Source organism: Protobothrops mucrosquamatus, unplaced genomic scaffold (genome assembly GCF_001527695.2).
Source record: "Protobothrops mucrosquamatus isolate PMUCROS unplaced genomic scaffold, P.Mucros_1.0 scaffold63, whole genome shotgun sequence".
Lineage (NCBI taxonomy): Eukaryota > Metazoa > Chordata > Lepidosauria > Squamata > Viperidae > Protobothrops > Protobothrops mucrosquamatus.
In genome coordinates, this window is record NW_015386442.1 from 572,681 (window position 1) to 593,637 (window position 20,957).

Genomic DNA, 20,957 nt, shown 5'->3' on the forward strand with positions numbered 1-20,957 from the left:
ACTAGCCTACCTGGTTGCAACTTTAATGTGGGTACTAAAGCTATAAAGTAAAATGTGATAGGATGGATCCACAATGTTTAAAAAGGAGTGATATTGTACAAAATGGGTGAAAGGGTGAAGATCACCATGCAGTGCTAGAACCTCAATCCAGTTTAGAGGTCTTAATGTTCACTTATAATCAGGTGATAAATATATGAATGGTTCATTCTTTGGTGTGCTTAAGATTTCTTCTACCACCAGTTCAAACTATTATGTCAAAGTCAATAAATGATTTTCATACAGCCTCCCTTCTTTGTCCTATTCCACAGTAGGAACTGTGGTGTAAATTTCATGTTCTCCATAAAACAGAGCAATTATTGGCAAGACACACAAATCAGAGAGACAATTACATACCAGTTACTACATTCTTGTTCAATTGTTGAACCTACAGGGAAAGCTGTCCCATGATAAACACATGGGCAATCTGATGCAGAAATACAAGTTCCATTGTCCATTATAAGGCCTAGTTTGTAAAAATAAAAAGGTTGCAAAAATGTAAAGAAATCACAATATATAAGATAGTACATGTTAAATATGTACAAAGTATAGCTCAGAGTGAAGTTAAATAATTATGTAATGAATTACCCAGTCTGCATCTGATACTGTCAATGGATATTCCTTCAAATCTAAATGAGATGAAATAGTGGCCTTACTACTGCATACTACAATAAACTCTTGCAGAGACTGATGGAAAGAGGTCTGGAAAGCTGAACTAAGAATAGAATATAATGGTCTGTATTTCAGTTCATTTCTTATTTATTAGTAATGTTTTAAGAAAAACCACATTTAATAAAAATTTAATTCCTTAAAAACTATGGTAAATTCTAAAGATATAAGACAAATAGTTCTTTGCTAGACAGAAACTTTATTATTAAAATAATTCATCTGATGAAAGTTCACTTACCATCTGGGCAATAGCATCCATCTAAGCAATGGAGATTACTACCTAGACAGTCTTTCTCAAAAGTACAGGTTGGTGGACAACAGCTAATACAATCCCGGTGAATAAAAGTATCTTCACAACTGTCAGCTAAAATAATAAGTTAGGTAATAATGATTATACTCCAGTATACTTCACTTTAATGAGAAAAAGTATGCATTATTTTCTTTTAAAAATGATGGTTAAATATATAAATAACTTTCTAAATTAAGATTTTACTTTGCCAAAGCCATCAAATTTAGAATAAAGAATCTATATATTAAGTCTTAGTAAGATGAATATTAAGACACAGAAATGTACATGTTTATAATTAAAAATAATAGCACACATTAAGTCAAGTCAATGTTTATTATAGTCAGAGACCAGAGACACAAAAAAGACACCCTGAAATTTAAATCATTTTGAGACTTATGAAGAGTTATATATAAAACTTTTTAAAAGTTTAAAAATGCTGTTGAGTTTATATAGCTTATTTAACATGACCCTGAATCATTTTCATACCCTGAAATGTTCTGGTTATGAAGCAAAATTTTAAAATATGTAGGACTGTTGATTAAAGTGGTTCCATTCTTTTGTAGAACAGTTGCAATATGCTACCCATTACAGTCCAGTGATTTAATATATTAAATAAATATTTTTGCTTTTGTTTAACATCATGAAACTAATTTTTGATTGATCAAAGTAATAAAACGCACTTACTACAGGCTGGAAAGTCATCTCTCCAATCTCTAATAGGATAGCCTACATGTGAACATGAGCGAGCATATTCTGTTACTGCTCGGCAATAGGTTTCATCATCATCCTTTCTGAAACAGCAAAATGAAACTTCTGGTTAGTTATTGTACATGCTTATGTATTGATTATTCACTTTTCACTAAGTATAATAAATGTGTTAAATAAGTTAAGATTCCAGCAGAGATTTATAGCAAATTTCAGCCATCATTGAGCTGAGATAGCCCTAAAGAAGGACAAGCTTTACAAGTTGGAGGGCTGCTGATGCTTTAGAGATACTGTAAGAGAAGTCACTTAAAACTGTACTATTGCAGCATCTGAAAATCAAGAGAGCACTCTTTAAGTTTAACCCAAAGATTATTTTTCAAAAGGCATCTGGGCTTTCTTTGTTTTTGCTTGAAGACATTCCGCTTTTCATCCAAGAGAATCTCCATAAACATCTTAAGTTTAAACTATCTCTGCAAAGTTAGACTAATTTCTAATTTCAAAAGAAAGATTGAGTACTTCAACTATACACCTCAAAAAGCAATTCTTAATGGAGTTTTATTCAAAGACAACTATATTCTTGTCTAGTATGCCAGAGCAGTAACCTACGATCTAAAACTATAATGAAAGTAAAAGAAAATTCTTAGGAATAAAAATTATTTGAAAAGACAATATATTATTAAAAATCTAATTTTAAAACCAATTTGTTTTTGATAATAGATTTGGTTGTAATGAAAGCTTCAAGAAAAAAACCCTCCCTCATTTATGTTCGAAGTATAGCTTCCCCAAATATGGATAGTCACAAAAGACAAATGTAGCTATGTTTTTATTTCAGATCTTTTCCCTACATAAAGAGGTTGTGAGGCATATATGTGTGTGTGTGTGTGTGTGCGTGTGTGTGTGTATTTTTCTTTGCAACTGAATGACAGGGAAGATCAAAAGAGAAAAATGAAAAAGAAGTGAAAGAAAATGTTTAAAACTGTCTCATTCCAAAAAAAGGTAAGCAGAATCAAACAAAAAGTATTACTTGTTAAAGAACAGAACCCAGTGTTAATACTGAGGACTTTTGAGAGGCTAATTCTTGGACAACAAAACTGAAAACCTATAAGACTTAAACCTGGGCTATATATAATATAATTTATGTATATTAGCTTGGATCTTATTTACCTATTAATGATTAATTAACCAATGTTAATTAAATGGAAGAATTAACAAACATTGTTATATTGTCTATATTCACTAACAGTCATTAAATGTTTCAGAAAAATGAGTATTGGTTCTGTTTAGGTAAGTACCAGCACAGAAAATAAATTTATTAATCAAAATCCACATAGAAAATCCACTAGGAAATGTAATCCTCCTCTGAAAATTGGCCTTTGGAATCATCTTAACCAGGAAAGGAGAGTATTACCTTTCAGTCCACATTTTTCCAATATCTGGTTTACAAAACCACTCATTGCTTTTTCCTTGCATTGTGAAGGGAAGCCCAGGTTCAAGCCCATCTTCAACCACAGAACATATAACTTTGAACCAGTCATTTTTCGCAATCAAATCTAGCCCACAGGTTATTGAGACACAGACATCAATTCTGAATCACAAGGATACCAAAAAGATTAAGGGTGCATTGTGGCACGACAGTGCAAGCTCTGCCCTTTTGTATTATGAGTTGCACACAAAAGGGAGGACTTTGTATCACAATTGCCACATTTTATCAGCTTACCCTTACAGATGACTATCATTTTGGGGGGGAAAGTTGGAGGAAGGAGAACTGTGATACACAGGGAGGGAGGGAGGGAATAACTAAACTAGCACTAAACTAGGAATACTTTGGAAGTAATTCATTTCCAGCTATTCTGTTGCAAGTCAAGAGGCCATTTCTTTCACTCTTACTGTAGTTAACAGACATTACAGTAGATGTGTTCCTCTGTGTTAGAGTAGAGAAAGGCAAAATAACAATAATGATGACTAATAAGCCTGCAAAACAAAATAAAAAAGTATATTCAGCTTACCTACATAGGTCATTCATGCAGCTGGAAATGTAGGGATAAGGATCTATGCTTTGATGACAACTTAGAAAAGGAAAGTGCAGGAGTATTTGGCACTTGAAGTAGATACTCTATATGTAGAATGAAAATTGTATTGAGATATATACATACCTACATATATATATATAATTAAACATGCAAAAAATTCGAGTGGCATGTTGGCCTAGTGGTGAAAGCTCTCTCTTCCCACTCAGAAAGTTGAGAGTTCAAGCCTAGGTAGTGGCTGATGTTTCTCTCCTAGGGTGCAAAAAAAAAAAAAATCTGCTGCGAACTGCATGGTGTGAGAAAGGCCATCCAGCCAGCAAATGCTTAGCTCCATCCAGTCGCCTCAACTCTACCCCAAATTAAGGGATTACGGGGTCGTAAAAGGGAGTTTAAACATGCAAAATATTCCCTCCCATCCAAGGATATTATATTTATAAACCTAACCTAATAACTCTTTTAAATGCCAGTAGACTTTTTATTATATCAGTTGTGTTTCTTGTAGAGATATGACCTGAACTATCCTGTGTACATTGCCGAAACAGAATGCAAGATGTTCTGTGAGATACTTCCGACTCTAGTGTGTCATTCCTCATAGGTCAAAGACGGTCCCTCCAACCTTCCAAGTACGTTTTTCAAGGGGAAAGAAGAGAAAAGCTGCTCCCCAAAACTTTCTTTTACTTGTGTCTCTTGAAATCAAGGCCCATAAAAATAAATATTTTATACTAAATTGCAACCTAAACTGCTTACCTCGTAAGATTCTGTATCAATGTTGCAAGGACTAGGAAAACTAGATGCAATAGCTTCACAGGTTGCATCATCTGGGATTTGTATAGCCCAGCTGTTAGCAAATTTAGCTATATCTTCTGTATAGTCACCTATTTAAAAACATAAATTTTATATATAGCCCAGCATACACAATAGGATATTCAAAGTGCAGTTATTCAAATGATGGATCCCTAGATTGTAAATCATGCGTATTATGTATACTTCCTTTAAAATAGATAACATGTCTGCCATCACATCAATTTGAACCTTGACATGGAGTTATTATATTCAAAGCTGATACTAATATATCTTATTAATGTTGGACAAGACCACCTAAGAAACATCCAGTTTGAATTTTGCCATACACACAAATTCACTTCATTAGTCTTTGCAGTTTATGCCATTTCAAAACCTGTCCTTATTTGCAATAGGCAGATGATGATGATGATGATGATGATGATGATGATGATGATGATGATGATGATGATGATAATAATAATAATAATAATAATAATAATAATAATAATAATAATAATAATAATAATAATAATAATAGAGTTGGAAGGTATCTTGGAGGTCTTCTAGTCAACCCCCCTGTTCAGGCAGGAAACCCTATACCAGGGGTTGGCAACCTTGGCTCTTTTATGACTTGTGGACTTCAGCTCCCAGAATTCCTGAGTCAGCATGGCTGGTTCAGGAATTCTGGGTATTGAAGTTCACAAGTCAAAAAAGAGCCAAGGTTGCCTACCTCTGCCCTATACCATTTCAGACAAATGGTTGTCCAGTCTCTTCTTAAAACCTTCCAGCATCACAACTTCTGAAGACAGGTTGTTCCACTGATTAATTGTTCTAACTGTCAGGAAATTTCTCCTTAGTTCTAGGTTGTTTCTCTCTTTGATTAGTTTCCATTCATTGCTTCTTGCCCTGCCTTCAGATGCTTTGAAGAATAACTTGACTCCCTTTTCTTTATGGCAACCCCCTGACATATTGGAAAATTGCTATCATGTCACCTCTAGTCCTTCTCTTCATTAAACTAGACATACCCAATTCCAGCAACTGTTCTTTATGTTTTAGCCTCCATTCCCCTAATCATCTTTGTTGCTCTTCTCTGTACTCTTTCTAGAGTCTCAACATCTTTTTTACATTGTGTAATGGATGCAGTATTCCAAGTGTGGCCTTACCAAGGCGTTATAAAGTGGTATTAACACCACTGATTAAGTCATAAGAATCATAATGACATTATGAACCTTGAATACATTATATCACTGTTAAATAATTATATAGTTTTCACCTCACTTGCAAAATATATGCGATTACCATCCACAGCAGATTCAATAGCCTAGTAATATTCTCTGATGACAATTACAAATAAGTAGAATACAAGAAAATGGTTGGGTTTATCATCATATATTTTAGCATGCTTACTACTTTGTAATATGAGATCATCTGATGTGTTGTTATTATAATTTCCACAGAGACCACATGTTTTTCCCTTGTGTTCTTCTGTCAATTTAATGTAAATCCCAGAGTTTCCATCCCAAGCTAGGGAAAAGCCAAATGTAGTTTTCACCAAAATATAATTTGCTAATTTCTCAATGAAAATATTTCCAACTGTTTGGGGCAAAGACAACCTGAAAAATAAAATAAACTGTAATTTAAAGATGTCAGCTAGCTATTATCTTGCTATATTTTACCCATAAAAATATTATGTTTCTTTTTTAAAAAAGTTAATCATAGTAATATAATATTGAAATTACCTTTTTGTACATAAAATGCAACTTATAACAAATGCATTTAATTTTTTTATTTGAATCCATTTTTATTTTTATATAATACAAATATTAACATTTGTTATAATATTGTTTCAATGTTATTCAGCTAGCATCTGTGAGATTCCCTTTCTTAGCTGGTTGGCTATAATCTCACAGAATCTTGCTAGTAACCCTGAAAGGGAAAAACAGAAATTCCATTCTAGGTTTTGTGACTTCATGTCAACCAGAACTGAATATTTTCATCATCAAACTTTCACGATAAGACAAATAACTTAATAATTTTCCTCTGAATACTTTAGTTGTTTTAAGAAACATAAGAAAACATTTCAATTGTTTTTACCTGATTCTACCCTTTCTAACATCATGTCCCGATATGTGTATTTCATCCTGATTTGAAACGAACAAGCTTATTGACCGTAAACAAGAATACACTGAACCAGCACAGTGAGGACTATTATTAATCTTAAAGAGAAGAAATAGATATATAAAACATAACAATATATTTTTAAGTATGTAAAACTTATTTTATGCAATTTATTTTTCAAAAGAAGCAAACTAGAAATATTTGGAGCAGTTTTTCAATAGCATATTTAGTGTACATGTCTCTAAAGAAAAATGTATGCATATTAACATGTATAATATATGGTGGGTACATTTTCCACTATCAGATCATATGCACTCTTCAGAATTGAGGTTTCATAAAAATAGGTTTAGAAGTGTAACACCTACATTGAGATTACTCTACTGATTAGCAAGGGGGTTACAGATCCAACTCAAGGTGCCGATTTTAACCTTGAAAACTCTGCTTGGGTTGACACTTATGTGTTTAAAAGTTCAACTCTGCTTATCAGAATATTCATCTTGAATTGTCTAATAAAAATACCCACTCCATACCAGGTTAACCATTTGTGTATTTGTTATGTACGTATATTTTTGTGAAGATATGAAAGTACTAAAATGTTGTGACAGATGTTAGATGTTAGATGATAGGTGATAGATGATTGATGATAATAAGACAGACAAACAGACAGATAGATAGATCTATTACTAATTAGAACATGATTAAATTTGCTGCCAACCTAAAACAGTTATTCAATAATACTGTTACATGCAGTCTTAATGCAACCTTAAACTTTTTTGCTATAGGAAACATGGCTTTAGAATGGGCTTTACTATTGTTCTTGCTAAGCAATCGGATAAAATATGCCCTTACACCAGTAATTCAGGGAATATCAAAATAGTATTATGAACATTAATCTGAGGATTTTAAATATGTGTGCTTTCTAATTTCAGAACTTCAAAATTCTTTGATCATCATTTGATTCAATGCTGATTCTGATCTCATTTTTTATTAATCTTCACATAAGATATTCTATGGCAATATAGAATATATTAATATTTCAAAAAACTAATAATGCTGAATTCACATGATGAAAAGAAAAAAACAATGAGTGTAATAGTTCAGCCTAGAGTAGTAGAATCAACTAATTGGCATCCAGGAGTAGTAAGGAAAACTACAGACAGCCATTTTATCATCTGCAATCATCTGCAATCTATTAGGGAATATCTGAATGGATTTATGTGCCCCTCAGTAAGGAAATCTTCTGGTACCTTTTTCTTGTAAAAATGTTTGTGTGGTTGAAAACCTTATAGATAATACACCTATCTTTCCAATCTACTAGATAAATGTAGGCTATTAAATCCCTGTCATCTACCTAATGTATTCAAAATTAGATCTAGCAGTAACAAAATTCTATCAAATCCATATGAAGGTTACAAAATGAAACGCGTATAAGAATTCAGACCAATGTCTAGGGATTATGGGTAATGAAAATATTTCTATAATATATTATAGAATATTTCTATAATATTAGAAACAATATTGACTAATATAATTAAAGTATACTTATCACTTCCCCAATTTCCTATCCTTTGGCTGCCTGGAATGCTTTTTGATCTCAGAACCAAATAATTGTTAATTGGTCAATGAATGGAATCATGAACACAAACTGAACCACAGAATAGTAAGTGAACAAAGAACAGAAATAATTCTTTCTCTTTCCATATCATAATCTAAACCAGCTTAGTTACACAGTACAGAGGAATCTCTTACATAATTGACAGAAAAGAGCCTGCTCTTTTCAGATCCCTTTTGACCCAATTTCAAATCTTACCCACACAGTGTACTGAGGTTCTGGATCACTGCAATCTTTCACAAAAATATATGAACAGTTTCCTGGGAAGTAGTAGTAGATGCCATCAAATGTTTCAAAGTGGTATTGCCCCCATGATTTGCAAATCCCACCTCTGTCTTTGCCAATGTTTGGAACTAAAGAAAACAAACATACTTGTTTGCAAGCCATGCCAGCAGAAACAATCATTTCAGATGAGTGTTGCCCATTCCAAAGATATTCATCATATTATGTTGTAAAAAAAAAAACCAAACACATGAAACATCACAATTAAATCAGATGTTTAAAAAGAACCTATGGATGGAAATTTAAATAAATAAAAATAAAGTAAGGAAACTCGATAAAATATGCTCTGAAGACAAATTAAAGTATAACTAGATAATGTTATAACTATATTAACTTCCTGACTATTTCCTGCAGTAGCTGTCTTTCTCAAAAGAGCTGGCATCTTTTCACCTTGCTTCTTCAGGAATATTGCAATGACATGAAAACACTGGTGCATGAAAAAATAGTGAAGATTATCTATGCAAATTGAGCTTTTTCAGAATTAAATTGGAATTTATTCTAAGCAGAGGCTTTTGCAAGAATGTTGCAAAAATGTTAAAATTATGAAAGCTTGTCACCACAAACAGTATAGTACCATGGTACCACAAACCCTTCTGTCTTGTATGTGAGTGTGGCATCACAATATAAATAATAAGGGACCAGGCTTGCATGACAGCAAGCAATTTCCATTCCTCTATGGATGCATCTGCTAGTAAAATGAATGATGAATGTAGCAAATGCGGTACTATTGTTTTATATATAGCTAATCTCGGAGTCTAAAGATGAAGGAGTGGGAACCATGGACAACTATTTTGAATATGATTTCTGAGGTGTACCACTAGAATACTGCAGAAAATTTTCCAAGATGAGGATAACCTTTGACTTCTGAATTATGTGCTCGGTGGCATCTCCAAAAGAGATTGGGGACCATAACTGAAACTTAAAGATTCCATATTATTTTCTTTAATACTTGCCTGTGACAATTTCCCACTTTTATTAAATACAAATTGGTAATTATTGTAATGGTAAATCGTTGGGGACTGAGTTCAAGCTTTTGTGTTGCACACAGCCTCAGAGATTCATACTCTGCATCTGTTCAGTTACAAAGGGTTGCAGTCAGGTGGTGTGTGGGATAGCGTTGGGGAAGGAATGTAAGAGCCATTAATTCATGAAAGAGTCTGTAAATGAAAATTCAATCCTGAGAAAGTAGTAAACATACTTTAAGAGACTTAAAGTAACACCACCATGATTCTATGTGGCATTAGAGAGGGCAGAAGGAAGCTGGCAGACTTTCAAGATTCTGTAATAATTATACGTTACATAGTAAAATAGAGTTCTTTTGGTTCCTTCAGACTCTGTTTCCTGAGTTAGGCTACCTTGAAGAACTGATGTCCCAAACACTTAAAAACCCCTTTAAAGCCTTTAAAAAAAATCCTAGCAGTCTAACCAGTTAAAAGAATGTCTAGGATGATCCAGAATCACAATGACAAGTTACATTTAGGCTTAACAGTACTTACATCTTTGCAAAATTGAATTCTTAAAATATGAGATTGAATCCTTTTGCAATATACCTATGATAAAAGTGCTTCATACCTTCTCATGGAACTTACTGATTTGGCAGCGCTGTCCCTGTGCCTGAAATGTCTCGCAGTCACAAACTCCTGTCTTTGTGCAAACTGCTCCATTAAGACAATCTTGAGAACAAGAAGCTTCATAAAAAAAGACAGGTGTCAATAAGGGTTCAGTTTAGAGGAATTTCTTAAGCAGGCACTGGTACCTCCCAGACCAGTTTCATTTCTACACATCCAAGGAATGATTGGTTGAGAAAGATTGCCCAAAATAAATATACATCATCCTACAACTAGCTTTCTGTTATTCTTCTCCATATAAGCTGCTTAAATTTGTTCTTTCTTCTTAAAAAATTTTATTTCTGCAAAAATCCACAATTCATAAATTAATTCTTTATCACAATTAAGGTGAAACACATATTTAGTTCCTTTTTTAACATCTGGGAAAGTTCTCTCAGAAATGAATTCTTAAAAAGCATTTTTCATCCAAAGATAAAAATATAATCCTATATGGATCATGCAGCTGTGTATAAATTTCTAAATGAAATGTCTAAGCCAGCAATTTGGAATAACCAGCAAAGATGCAATAAAAAAAATTGGCTTTATCATAGCAGACAGAGATACTGGAAATAGAATGTAACTGGTTGATGAGTTTGTGAAAAAATCAGTTTTAACCCCCACCCCCCACCCCCAGTTTAATGGATTGATAAATATTGATGCATTTTATTATACTCCCTGTTTACCTTCTGACTTGGAACACAAGTCAGTGACTGTTTTTTTTTAATTTCTTAACCCATAAGCAAATAAATACTCACTGGGAAATACACCTGGCCCCCTAGTATAGTGTCACATTCTTTCTTATCATATTAAAGAAAAAATCTGTTCCAGTTTATTTATTGTATGTATGTGGAATCAAAGGAAGCTACCTTATTCTTTTCCTCTGTTCTGAAATTGGGTTTGATCTGCCATGTCAATGAACCACCTATTTTTGCAGCATTCTTCTGACTATTAAAACAGTGAACTTGGCAAATATTCACATTAACAGCTGTGGAAAAAACATAGCAGTTGTACAAATATATTTAATTATAGTTAGCTGGGTTATAAGGTTACTGACCTCTTGATGAATTTTGAGCCTGAGAAAATACATCATGAAAATCTGATGAAACAGTGGTTGTCTATGAGAAGAAGGGAGGGGAAAAAAGCAAACCACTCATGAGTATCCAAATCAAAAATAAATCAGCAAATCTTATAATTATATAAATTACAATTTAATTGTAAAACTTAATTAGTTTAAGTTTATATAAAGATTGTTCTCAGGGGAAGCTCAAAGCTCTTGATTAGTTAACAGTGAATTCAAATATAATTTCATTCAATATTAGGAAAAGAAAAGTGACTTATCAATGCTGAACACTACCAAAGTGAAGGCATTTAAAGGACACATGATTCTTACATTAACAATGAAATGTTGCTCCATAGTTGAAGTACAGATAAAAATGTAGTACAGTGGGACTCCTGAAATTTGCTGCATCAGTGAAATTTCAGTGATGTATCTTGTATTTTAACTACATTGACTAAATCTTTCAAAACCACAATTTCTGCTTATTGAATAAACCACAGTTTGCACAAAATGCTATGCCCAAAACAAGTAAACCATAATATAAATTATTACACTATAAATCCAGTCAGCATCTCCACTTAGTTGAGTAAACATTCTCTTGCAACATAACCTGCCTTGACAGCAAAATAAAGCCCTCATTGCAGGCAACAGGTCCTGGGAAAGAGCAAGTTGTGAATGTTTTATAACCTGTCCTGCATGTTCTAAGATTGTTTCCCACCCTTTTCTTGAATGGAAGAAACAATCCCATTACCAGTGTGAAGTAATACTCAAGTATCAACCACCAGGGTTGAAGGAACATTACCTATTCTAACTGAATATGGAATAAGGACACCATATTAAGTGGGTTGGTCCCGCTATAAGGCTAACCCAAATGTTTTTCCCTCTCATCTAAAAGATAAAGTAGATGAAGATTAAACTACATACACATTTAAGCTAACATGAATTTGATTTCAGAAAGTTGCTCAGTCTTCATCTACAGTGGGTATATATTTTAACACCCCTGTTAAAATGTCAGGTTCTTGAGATGTAAAATAATCAGACTAAGATAAATAATTTCAGAATTTTTCCACCTTAAATATAATTTATAACTGTACAAGCCAATTGAAAAACAAATTGAAATTGTTTAGTAAGGAAAAAATAAAAAACAAAAAACAAAAATAATGTGGTTGCATAACTGTTCATACCCTCTTACAAGAAGGAATGTGACTATGAAGTTCATGTGATCTGGTAGGATTTTTCTGACATTTACTCTGAAAAGCCGATTGCTTCTTAAAGCAAAAGCCATCTCTGCAAAGAGCTTACAAAGCATCAAAGGATTCTCATTGTTGGAAGGTATCAGTCTGGAGAAGGAAATACAAAATTTCCAAGGCTTTGGCTATACCATGGAACACAGTGAAGACAATCATCAACAAGTGGAGAAAATATGGCATAACAGTGACATTATAAAGAAGTAGATGTCCCTCCAAAATTGATGAAAAAACAAGACGAAAACTGGTGTAAGAAGCTACCAAGAGGCCTACACAACATTGAAGGAGCTGCAGGAATTCCTGGCAAATACTGGTTGTGTGCTAAATGTGATAACAATCTCCCATATTCTTCATATGCGGGGTAGGTGGCAAGACAGAAGCCTTTTCTTTAGAGAAAAACATCCAAGCCTGGCTACTTTTTGCAAAACCTTATATCAAGTCTGACAAAAGCATGTGGGAGAATGTGTCCTGGTCTGATGAGACTAAGGTTGAACTTTTCGGCCATAATTACAAAAAGTATGTTTGGTGCAAAAACAACACTGCACATCATCAAAAGTACACCATACCCCAGTGAAGCATAGTGATGGCAGCATTGGGGCTGTTTTTCTTAGCTGGAACTGGGGCTTTAGTCAAGGTGGAAGGAATTATGAATTATGAACAAACAATCAATCAATTTTGGCACAAAACCTTCAGGCCTCTGCTCAAATGTTGAACAGGAATTTAATCTTGCAGCATGACAAGTCCCAAAGCATACTTCCAAATCAACAAAAGGATGTATTTACCAAAAGAAGATCGAAGTTTTGGAATGATCCAAAATTGGTTCCAGCTGAATCCAATTTAAAATCTATTGGGTAATCTAAAGAGGGCTGTGCATAAGAAATGCCCTCCCCCTCTGACAGATTTGGAGCACTTTTGCAAGGAACAGTGAGCAAAGATTCCGAAGGCGAGATGTGCCATGCTGACAGATTCCTACCCCAAACAATTGAATGCTGCCATAAAATCAAAAGGTCCTGCAACAAAGTATTAGTTTAAGGGTGTGCATCTTTATGCAACCACGTTATTGTGAGTTTTTGTATTGTTATTTGCCCCCCACTTGTACAGCTTATATGTTAAAGGAGGACAGAATTCTGAAGTGATTAATCTTGGTCTGATTTTTTTACATCTCAAAAGCCTGGCATTTTAACAGGAGTGTATAGACCTTTTGTATCCACTGTACCTCAGATTAAATGAGACCCAAAGATTTTTCAGAAGTATAACATCTGTTTGTGGGAATCTATTGTGGAACAGATAGAACTGTCACATCTGAAAGAGAGCTCATCTACGGTTTCCCAATTGTGCATTTTGCAAAGCACCAACAAAATTTCAGGTCCTTTTTTTCTACACCTTTTTTCTACTGCGCGTCACTTAATGCATTAGGGTGATTAATAAGCTATTTACCAAGAATGAATGGACAGTTAAATGTAGGTTTGCATTTTGAGAATTACAAGAAAATAGGTACATTATGGAAAAACTACTCCACTCATTCCTGCCGTGATATTCGTGATATTCGCATTTCCATTCTGTTTTACAAAGACTTCATTGTAGGGATAGCAAGCACCCCTTGTTGGCAAATGGGTGTGTGTGTGTGTGTGTATGTGCCTTTTCTCTTCTTCCTTTTGAGGTATAGCCTACCTCAGCTGCTAAGAGATCTCCTTTTTGAGGAACTACAGTAAATTCATTCCTGGAAGAAAACAAAGAGAATCCTGTATAAGCAAAGGTTGTGAATAAACAGACTCCCGTGAGAGAGGTGCTTCATTCTGATTTATCTCACTTCATCAAAGGCACCTTTCTTGAGCTAAGTTTTTTTTTAAAAAAAAACAGGTAATGTGCATGTTTGTTTCCCTTTTCATCCCCTCTTTTACAAGTACAACAGATATCAATCTTTTGCTCATGGATATTAACTATAGTTAGAAATATTACCATAGAAAAATCAGTAAGAGTTGGATACATTTAATAATTGAAAAGAAATGAAAAAAATAAAAGGAATTGTTTCATTAGAATTAGAAAAAGGCAATGGGTCAATATGACAGAATCAGTGAGTTCATTAACTCACTCAAACTCAGAGTTATATATTACTACATTTTAAGCTCTGCAGGGATGTCAGGTCTGCTTATATTCTGCCCTTAATATATAAATTTCCAGGAAGAGCACTTCATGTGAGCCTGCTTCAAAAAGAATTGAAACTATAAACCAGAGGTCTTCAAACGTGGCCCTTTTATGACTTGTGGACTTCAACTCCCAGAATTCCTCTGAGGAATTCTGGGAGTTGAAGTCCACAAGTCATAAAAGGGCCAAGTTTGAAGACCCCTGCTATAAACTGTCTATGAAACTACCACATGTACAGTTACCAAATTCTATGTTGCCCAATGAAAATAAGACATAACTGGTTAGGAAATAATTACTTCTGATTTATTGATCACTTTAGATTCAACACATACTAGCTATTTTGTTTTTAGACAATATATATTTTACTTCATAGGCTGTAATGTTTGATTTGCACTTGCATAACTAATTAATGCACCATTATAGCAGTTTATGTCATATTTTTATGTGTTATTTTAACTTTGTATTTTATCTCATCTACTTGATTGTTCTTGGTGTTGTCTTTTTTTGTGAGGGGAATTTTTGCTGGTCATTGACCAGCAAAAAATTATTATCATTGTCAGGGCTATAAGTACATAACACATTCAGAACTCATACCACTAGTTTGCATATACTAACTACTGCAATTCAATTCCTCTCTCTAGTTGTATCTCTAGATGTGTAACTTGCAACAGACTAATTTTATCTCATCAATTATTTGCTGGGAATTCCTTTCCAAAAAAATCCTTAAAGTTAGTCCTCAACTTACAACCAAAATTGAACCCAAATTTCTATTGCTAAGCAAGGCAGTTAAGTAAGTTGTGTTCCATTTTACAACCTTTTTGCCACAGTTATTAAGTGAATCACTGCTGTTATTATGTATGCAGTTATTAAACTAATCTGGCTTCCCCCATTAACTTTGCTTGTCAGAAACCAGCTGGGAAGGTTACAAATGGTGATCACATGACCCTGAGACAGTGCAACTGTCATAAATATATGCCAGTGCCAAGTGCTTAAATTTTGATCATGTGACCATGGCGATGTTGTAACAGTCATAAGTGTGAAAAATGGTCATAAATTATTTTTACAGTGCTGTTGTAACTTTGAACAGTCATTAAATGAATGGTTAAAAGTGAAGGATTACCTGTATTATAACTATCAGTAAGATAAAGATTCCCTTGAGTCAATCTCAGTTCCTTGGGACTTCATGAACACTTACATTTAATTTTTTTTAGCAACAGTATGGAAGTGGCCACAGCCCTCCAGGATATAGTTTTCAACTATCCATTTTAATTGGTTGAATGTGCTAGTGGTCTCCAATCAAAATAATTAGATCGAGCCCTGCTTAACTTTTCATGATAAGCCAAGATTGCCTAATACAGGTAGTCCTACCTGTTATTAATGTTAGAACCATTGTCACCCCTAACCTTAAGGAAGCAAAGGTTTCAGGGTAATATTGGGGCTAATTATAAGATTAATAATGGGACCAGCAAAACAAAAAAATAATCTGAAAGATCCAATAACTGATTCAAATCTAAAATCAAGTTGCTCTTATTAGATATGAGCAAAGTGGGAATCAGTAATCTAAGCATACATAATCTTCCTGATTTTGTTTTTGTGCAGTTGGTATTGTAATGAAAGAACTGAGAAAAATGTAAATTTGTTTTATGGATTACTCTAGAAACAGAATAGATAATCAGCCTAAATATTCAAGTTCACATTTTCCAATATATAAAGTATTAGCAAATGCTTTTTGAATCTTGTTATGAAAATTAACAGCTTATTTTCACTATTTACTGCTTTTATCTTACTGCTTAGACTTACTGAACATATTATCTGGCTGGCCTTTATAATATTTTATGCTAAAGTCCTTCCTTCCTTCCTTCCTTCCTTCCTTCCTTCCTTCCTTCCTTCCTTCCTTCCTTACCATCAATACATTTATCATAATATTGCATTTCCTCTGTGAGCTGGCGATTTTGGGAGTTGCAACCTCAACACATTTGCATGATACCAGACTAGACATACATGACCTAAGGTAGTGTTTGTTAAAATGTGGTCCTAAAACCCCTAGAACCTCTCACGGGTTTGCAAAATCAAAGTTATTTGCCAGTCTATGTTAAAAAAAATAATACAATATTAAAATCCCATCAGTCATGAAAAGCAGTAACAGCAACAAATGCATCAATTTTCATTTTTATATGGCAAATATAAATAAATACAACTCATAAAAACAAAAGCTCTTTGGGAGTCCTCCATTATTTTTTAAAAGTGGGAAGCAGCCCTGAGTGAAAAAAAGTTTAAGAAACATACACAGATTTGAGGCAACAGCTAAGGGATCCTGTGTTTGATTTCTGGAGTCCATATTAAATAAGGCTTAACAGAAAATGCCTAGATTTTCTCAAAACATGCTACTACAATTAAGACTTTTCCTAACTGGGATTTCTCAGTTTCCAAGCAGTATCTCAAAATCATGCTCTTTCGAGTGTAAAAAGTGTGTGCCCTATAAGGATTTCTGAAATTATAAATTTGTTGTGTACATCATACAAATATCTTTGGGCAATCCTTCTCTGACACTTTATGCTTTGAAAAACACCGAAGTTATTGTAAAAGTTGTTTAAAATAGCTTAGCTTAGTTTTTTTTTAAAAAAAAAATCTTAAACTTCTAAATATTAGTACAATGTTGTGTTCCCCAACATGAATGTGTTATTATTATCAACAAACAGGAACTCAAACTCACCTTGAAGTTCTTTTCAGGAGATGTAATTCACAGATAGAGTCTATTGCATAAAAATAATGAAAATCAATCATTCTTTCTCTCTCACACTCTTCTAGAATTTATATCAATAGTCTGAGCTCTAAGGGCAGTCTTTTACTGGAGTTCAATTAGTAAAATTAAAAGATTTGGGGGTTGGTTTTTTTTTCAAAAAGGGGAGATTTTTAATTCCTTAAATACTTTTTCAACTATCCAACAAGAATGACAGAATCATCCATATAATGCTATTACTAATTATTTATGCTGACATGTCAACACATTAGTTAACTGTTTTTTAGCTAATATGAGAAAAAATGTTACGGAGAAGAGTAATACATGTGGAATACAACCTATTAGTAAAACCCTTTAGACACAATAGGACTTAATTCTTAGTAAACATCACTGGTCTTTTTAATCCAAAGAATATCTTTGAACCCTCTTTTTAATATTATAATTACAATTAGTTTCAAAGAATGGATAAAACACTTTATTTTTCTAAATGTTACTTTTTCCAAAAGGAAAAAATAAAGAACATATTTATAAATGTTTTTAAGCAATGTTAAATTTAAAAGTAAAACAAAGACTTACCTTTGAAAGTTAAAAACAGAATGTGAACCCCCAAAATGTGCCACAGTATCATGAAATTGATTTTTCTCACTAGGTTCATTTCAATGTAGCTGCTTAAGGTAAAAAATTGTCCAGATTGATGCCCTTAATTAGGAAGGCATTTTAAAAGTCACTTATCATTTGCAGGTTCTTTCCAGTTTGAAAAAGTGAAATGTTAAGTGGTAGTAGGGAATGAAACTAGCTTGCTGCATTCAGCTTTTGAGTTTTGAAAATGCTGCAGGTGCTTTGGCCAGGCTTTTCTCATTAGCAATGCATGGCAACCTGTATCAGTATTAGTTACATGAGCCCCCACGCTCCTACTCCTCTGTGGAACTGAATCAGTCCTTTATAATGCTTGGGGAGAGCAGACCTGCCAAACCACAATACTTAAAGAGATCATTTTGCATGTCAGCTTTGAAGCGTCTAGCAATCAGGATCCACTTGTCTTTCTTCCTTTATATGTACATTTACAAAAGTATTTGAAAAAAAATAATAATGTAATGTTTTCAGAGTGCAAATAACTAGCAAGCAAGCAAGTTATAAGCCTTGCCCTAAAAGAGGAACATGTTTTTTTTTCTGACATTCTAGTATTCTTCACAATCTAGAATATTACGGCATTTTGGCCATTTCCAGTTCATTCTGTCTCCACCAAAGAGGTAATCTGAGATTGATTTTTACATTTACTTTACTATTAGCTATTTTATAGAGCTTTTTGACTGCTATGGATGACATTTTGCTGCTTTCTCAGGCACTGTTCCCTTATGGAAATGTCTCCCTTGGAATCAAGAGTCACATTGAAATGCACTTCTGGGCATTTGATGACTAGTTAACTGTTAATGCCTTTTAAAAATTGTTGCATTCCATTTTGTTTTATATTTTTGTTATTTTTTCATTATTAATTTTCAAGTTTAATTATATTTACCACGGACATTGTAATTAGTTGAATGTTTTTACTACATTGCTAAAAACTATTAAGGGTGTTCATTAATTTGACCATATACAAATAGAATAATGTTTAGATCAATTCTGTTTTAAACTGATATCAAGCTTAAATCAGTTCTGATGGAAAATCCTTATCAATTACTTGACATCATTTGATACATTTCATTAACAAACTATAAGGCAGTGTTCAAATGGAAACAAGGGAGACAACTCCAGTAGTGTGTTATCAACTTAGTACACAGGAATATATTTTACCATAGGACAGAGCATTACAAAGCCTTCTATATTGACATTACAGGATGCTTCTTCACTTGGAAACATGATTTTGTTAACCCTTGTAGGAATGTAGTACCAAATCTATTATTAGGCTCTTTCAGCTCATTGTCTAGTAGTTTCTTCTATTCCTTCTTCACTAGTCAGCAGTTGCTGTAATTGCAGAAATACCAAATGCTTTAAAATGTCTTATGCCAGCAATTAAGAAAACTGAGATTTAGAGGCCAACTGACTCAGAATGACTTTGGGCAGTTTACATCAAGTAAAAACAATAAAGAAAATAATGAATAGCAAGGAAACCCTGCGTGTCTGGAAGAAGTTCCTCATTTCCATTCTATTTAGAACTGGAACATAAAGTTATTGCTTTTAATATGAACAGAGTATCTTCCATGGGAATAAAAATGGAACAGGATGGTCTCTTATATACAATTAAAAGTATCTGCTGATATATTAAGTATGCTTGGAAAAACCTGGTACTACTGAACAAAGGTGTAACTTAAGAAGCAGCTGAAATCTTCTATCTTCAATAACTTAATGTTCCATTACATACTTAAAAGCATCCTTTTTAAAAGCATATACAAGCATATAGCATACAAATGTGTACACATAAACATTCCCAGAACAGCAAAATTAACAATTTTTCTTTCCAACAGATAGAAAATATTATCCTGGAATGTGGCAGAACTCTTATTAATCAGTTAGGAGATAACAATTTGGAAGTGGAGATGCCCACTGCTTAAGATGCAAAATTATTTAGTAAAATGTGAAACCAAATAAATGAGGCGCTTTAGTTTCGCAGTCATCAATAGCAATTTTTCTCAAATAGCAAATTCTCCTCCCTTTTACAACAAAGATGGTTGAGAAATCAAAAATATTCTTTAATTATGGATATATGAAGCTTTTGTCTCCATCTAAGAATTCTCTAAGTATCATAGTCTCCCCCAAACTCTGGTGACTTGATACAACCATGTTGTTTTCTTAGTAAAACTGAAGCATTTTTCTATTACTTTCTTCCAGGATCTTTTCTACTTCCAATCAAATCTTCAGCTCAGGGATTTCTTGATGGTCTCTCATCCAAATCAGGCCCAACCTCATTTAACTTTTCAGAATCAGAGTCCTTTACAATAGTAGTTAGGCTATCAAAGGAACTATGGAGAATATGATACAAATGGTGCTTGAAACATCCTTTAAAATATATTTAATATATATTTTTGTGAGTTTAAATATTGTTTTCATTATAGAGGGAATTATAGGCAGGACTGAGAACTTTTTGTGCAAATCTGTTAACACTACAAATCAATTCCTGGTAGATATAGAATCCGGCAACACATGGGAATACATGAGAGACTTATTTCTGTAATTTGAAAATAAATTATACAAAAACATAGTAATTTTAATTATTAGAAGGTAATTACTATTTTACTATTATCTCCAGAATTCCATATTTGATTTGTTGGACTGTGGTAAAAATATTTACTATTGAGTTTAGGGCCACAATCCACAGCATCCACTGAGTGGAGGACTTTGTTCCAAAATGTCCTGCAAGTTTTGAGAAAAGCCTATGTAGCTGAAGTCCAGGCAAAGAAACCAAAAGAGGACATACTTATTCATGTAAGATAGAATTATTAAGTGTTAACCCAAATATACTGTATCCTTTTATGGAACTGTGTCTAAGTTATAATTCATGTTGAGTAAACCCTTAAGATTGCTCTAAAAGACAGAAGTTGAAATAAGCTAATATAATTTTAAAACTGACTCTAATCACATGGATATATTCTGTATCATACATATTAAGCATTCCCTTGAAACATTACAAAAACAGATTGAAATA

General features: G+C 33.3%; 1 protein-coding gene across 1 annotated transcript in view; it reads right to left on the reverse strand.

Moving 5' to 3' along the window:
• OTOGL (otogelin like) overlaps positions 1–12,470 on the reverse strand; it is an 87,202-nt gene extending 74,732 nt beyond the window's left edge. Inside the window, exons 1-11 of the mRNA XM_015812035.1 lie at positions 12,435–12,470; positions 11,183–11,243; positions 10,111–10,209; positions 8,438–8,592; positions 6,604–6,725; positions 5,917–6,122; positions 4,474–4,601; positions 3,706–3,812; positions 1,679–1,785; positions 944–1,069; positions 401–502 (exon numbers count right to left, since the gene is read on the reverse strand). Coding sequence (XP_015667521.1) covers positions 401–502; positions 944–1,069; positions 1,679–1,785; positions 3,706–3,812; positions 4,474–4,601; positions 5,917–6,122; positions 6,604–6,725; positions 8,438–8,592; positions 10,111–10,209; positions 11,183–11,243; positions 12,435–12,470 — 1,249 coding nt within the window. The remainder of the gene's footprint in view (positions 1–400; positions 503–943; positions 1,070–1,678; positions 1,786–3,705; positions 3,813–4,473; positions 4,602–5,916; positions 6,123–6,603; positions 6,726–8,437; positions 8,593–10,110; positions 10,210–11,182; positions 11,244–12,434) is intronic.
• Between the last annotated feature and the right edge of the window lie 8,487 nt (positions 12,471–20,957).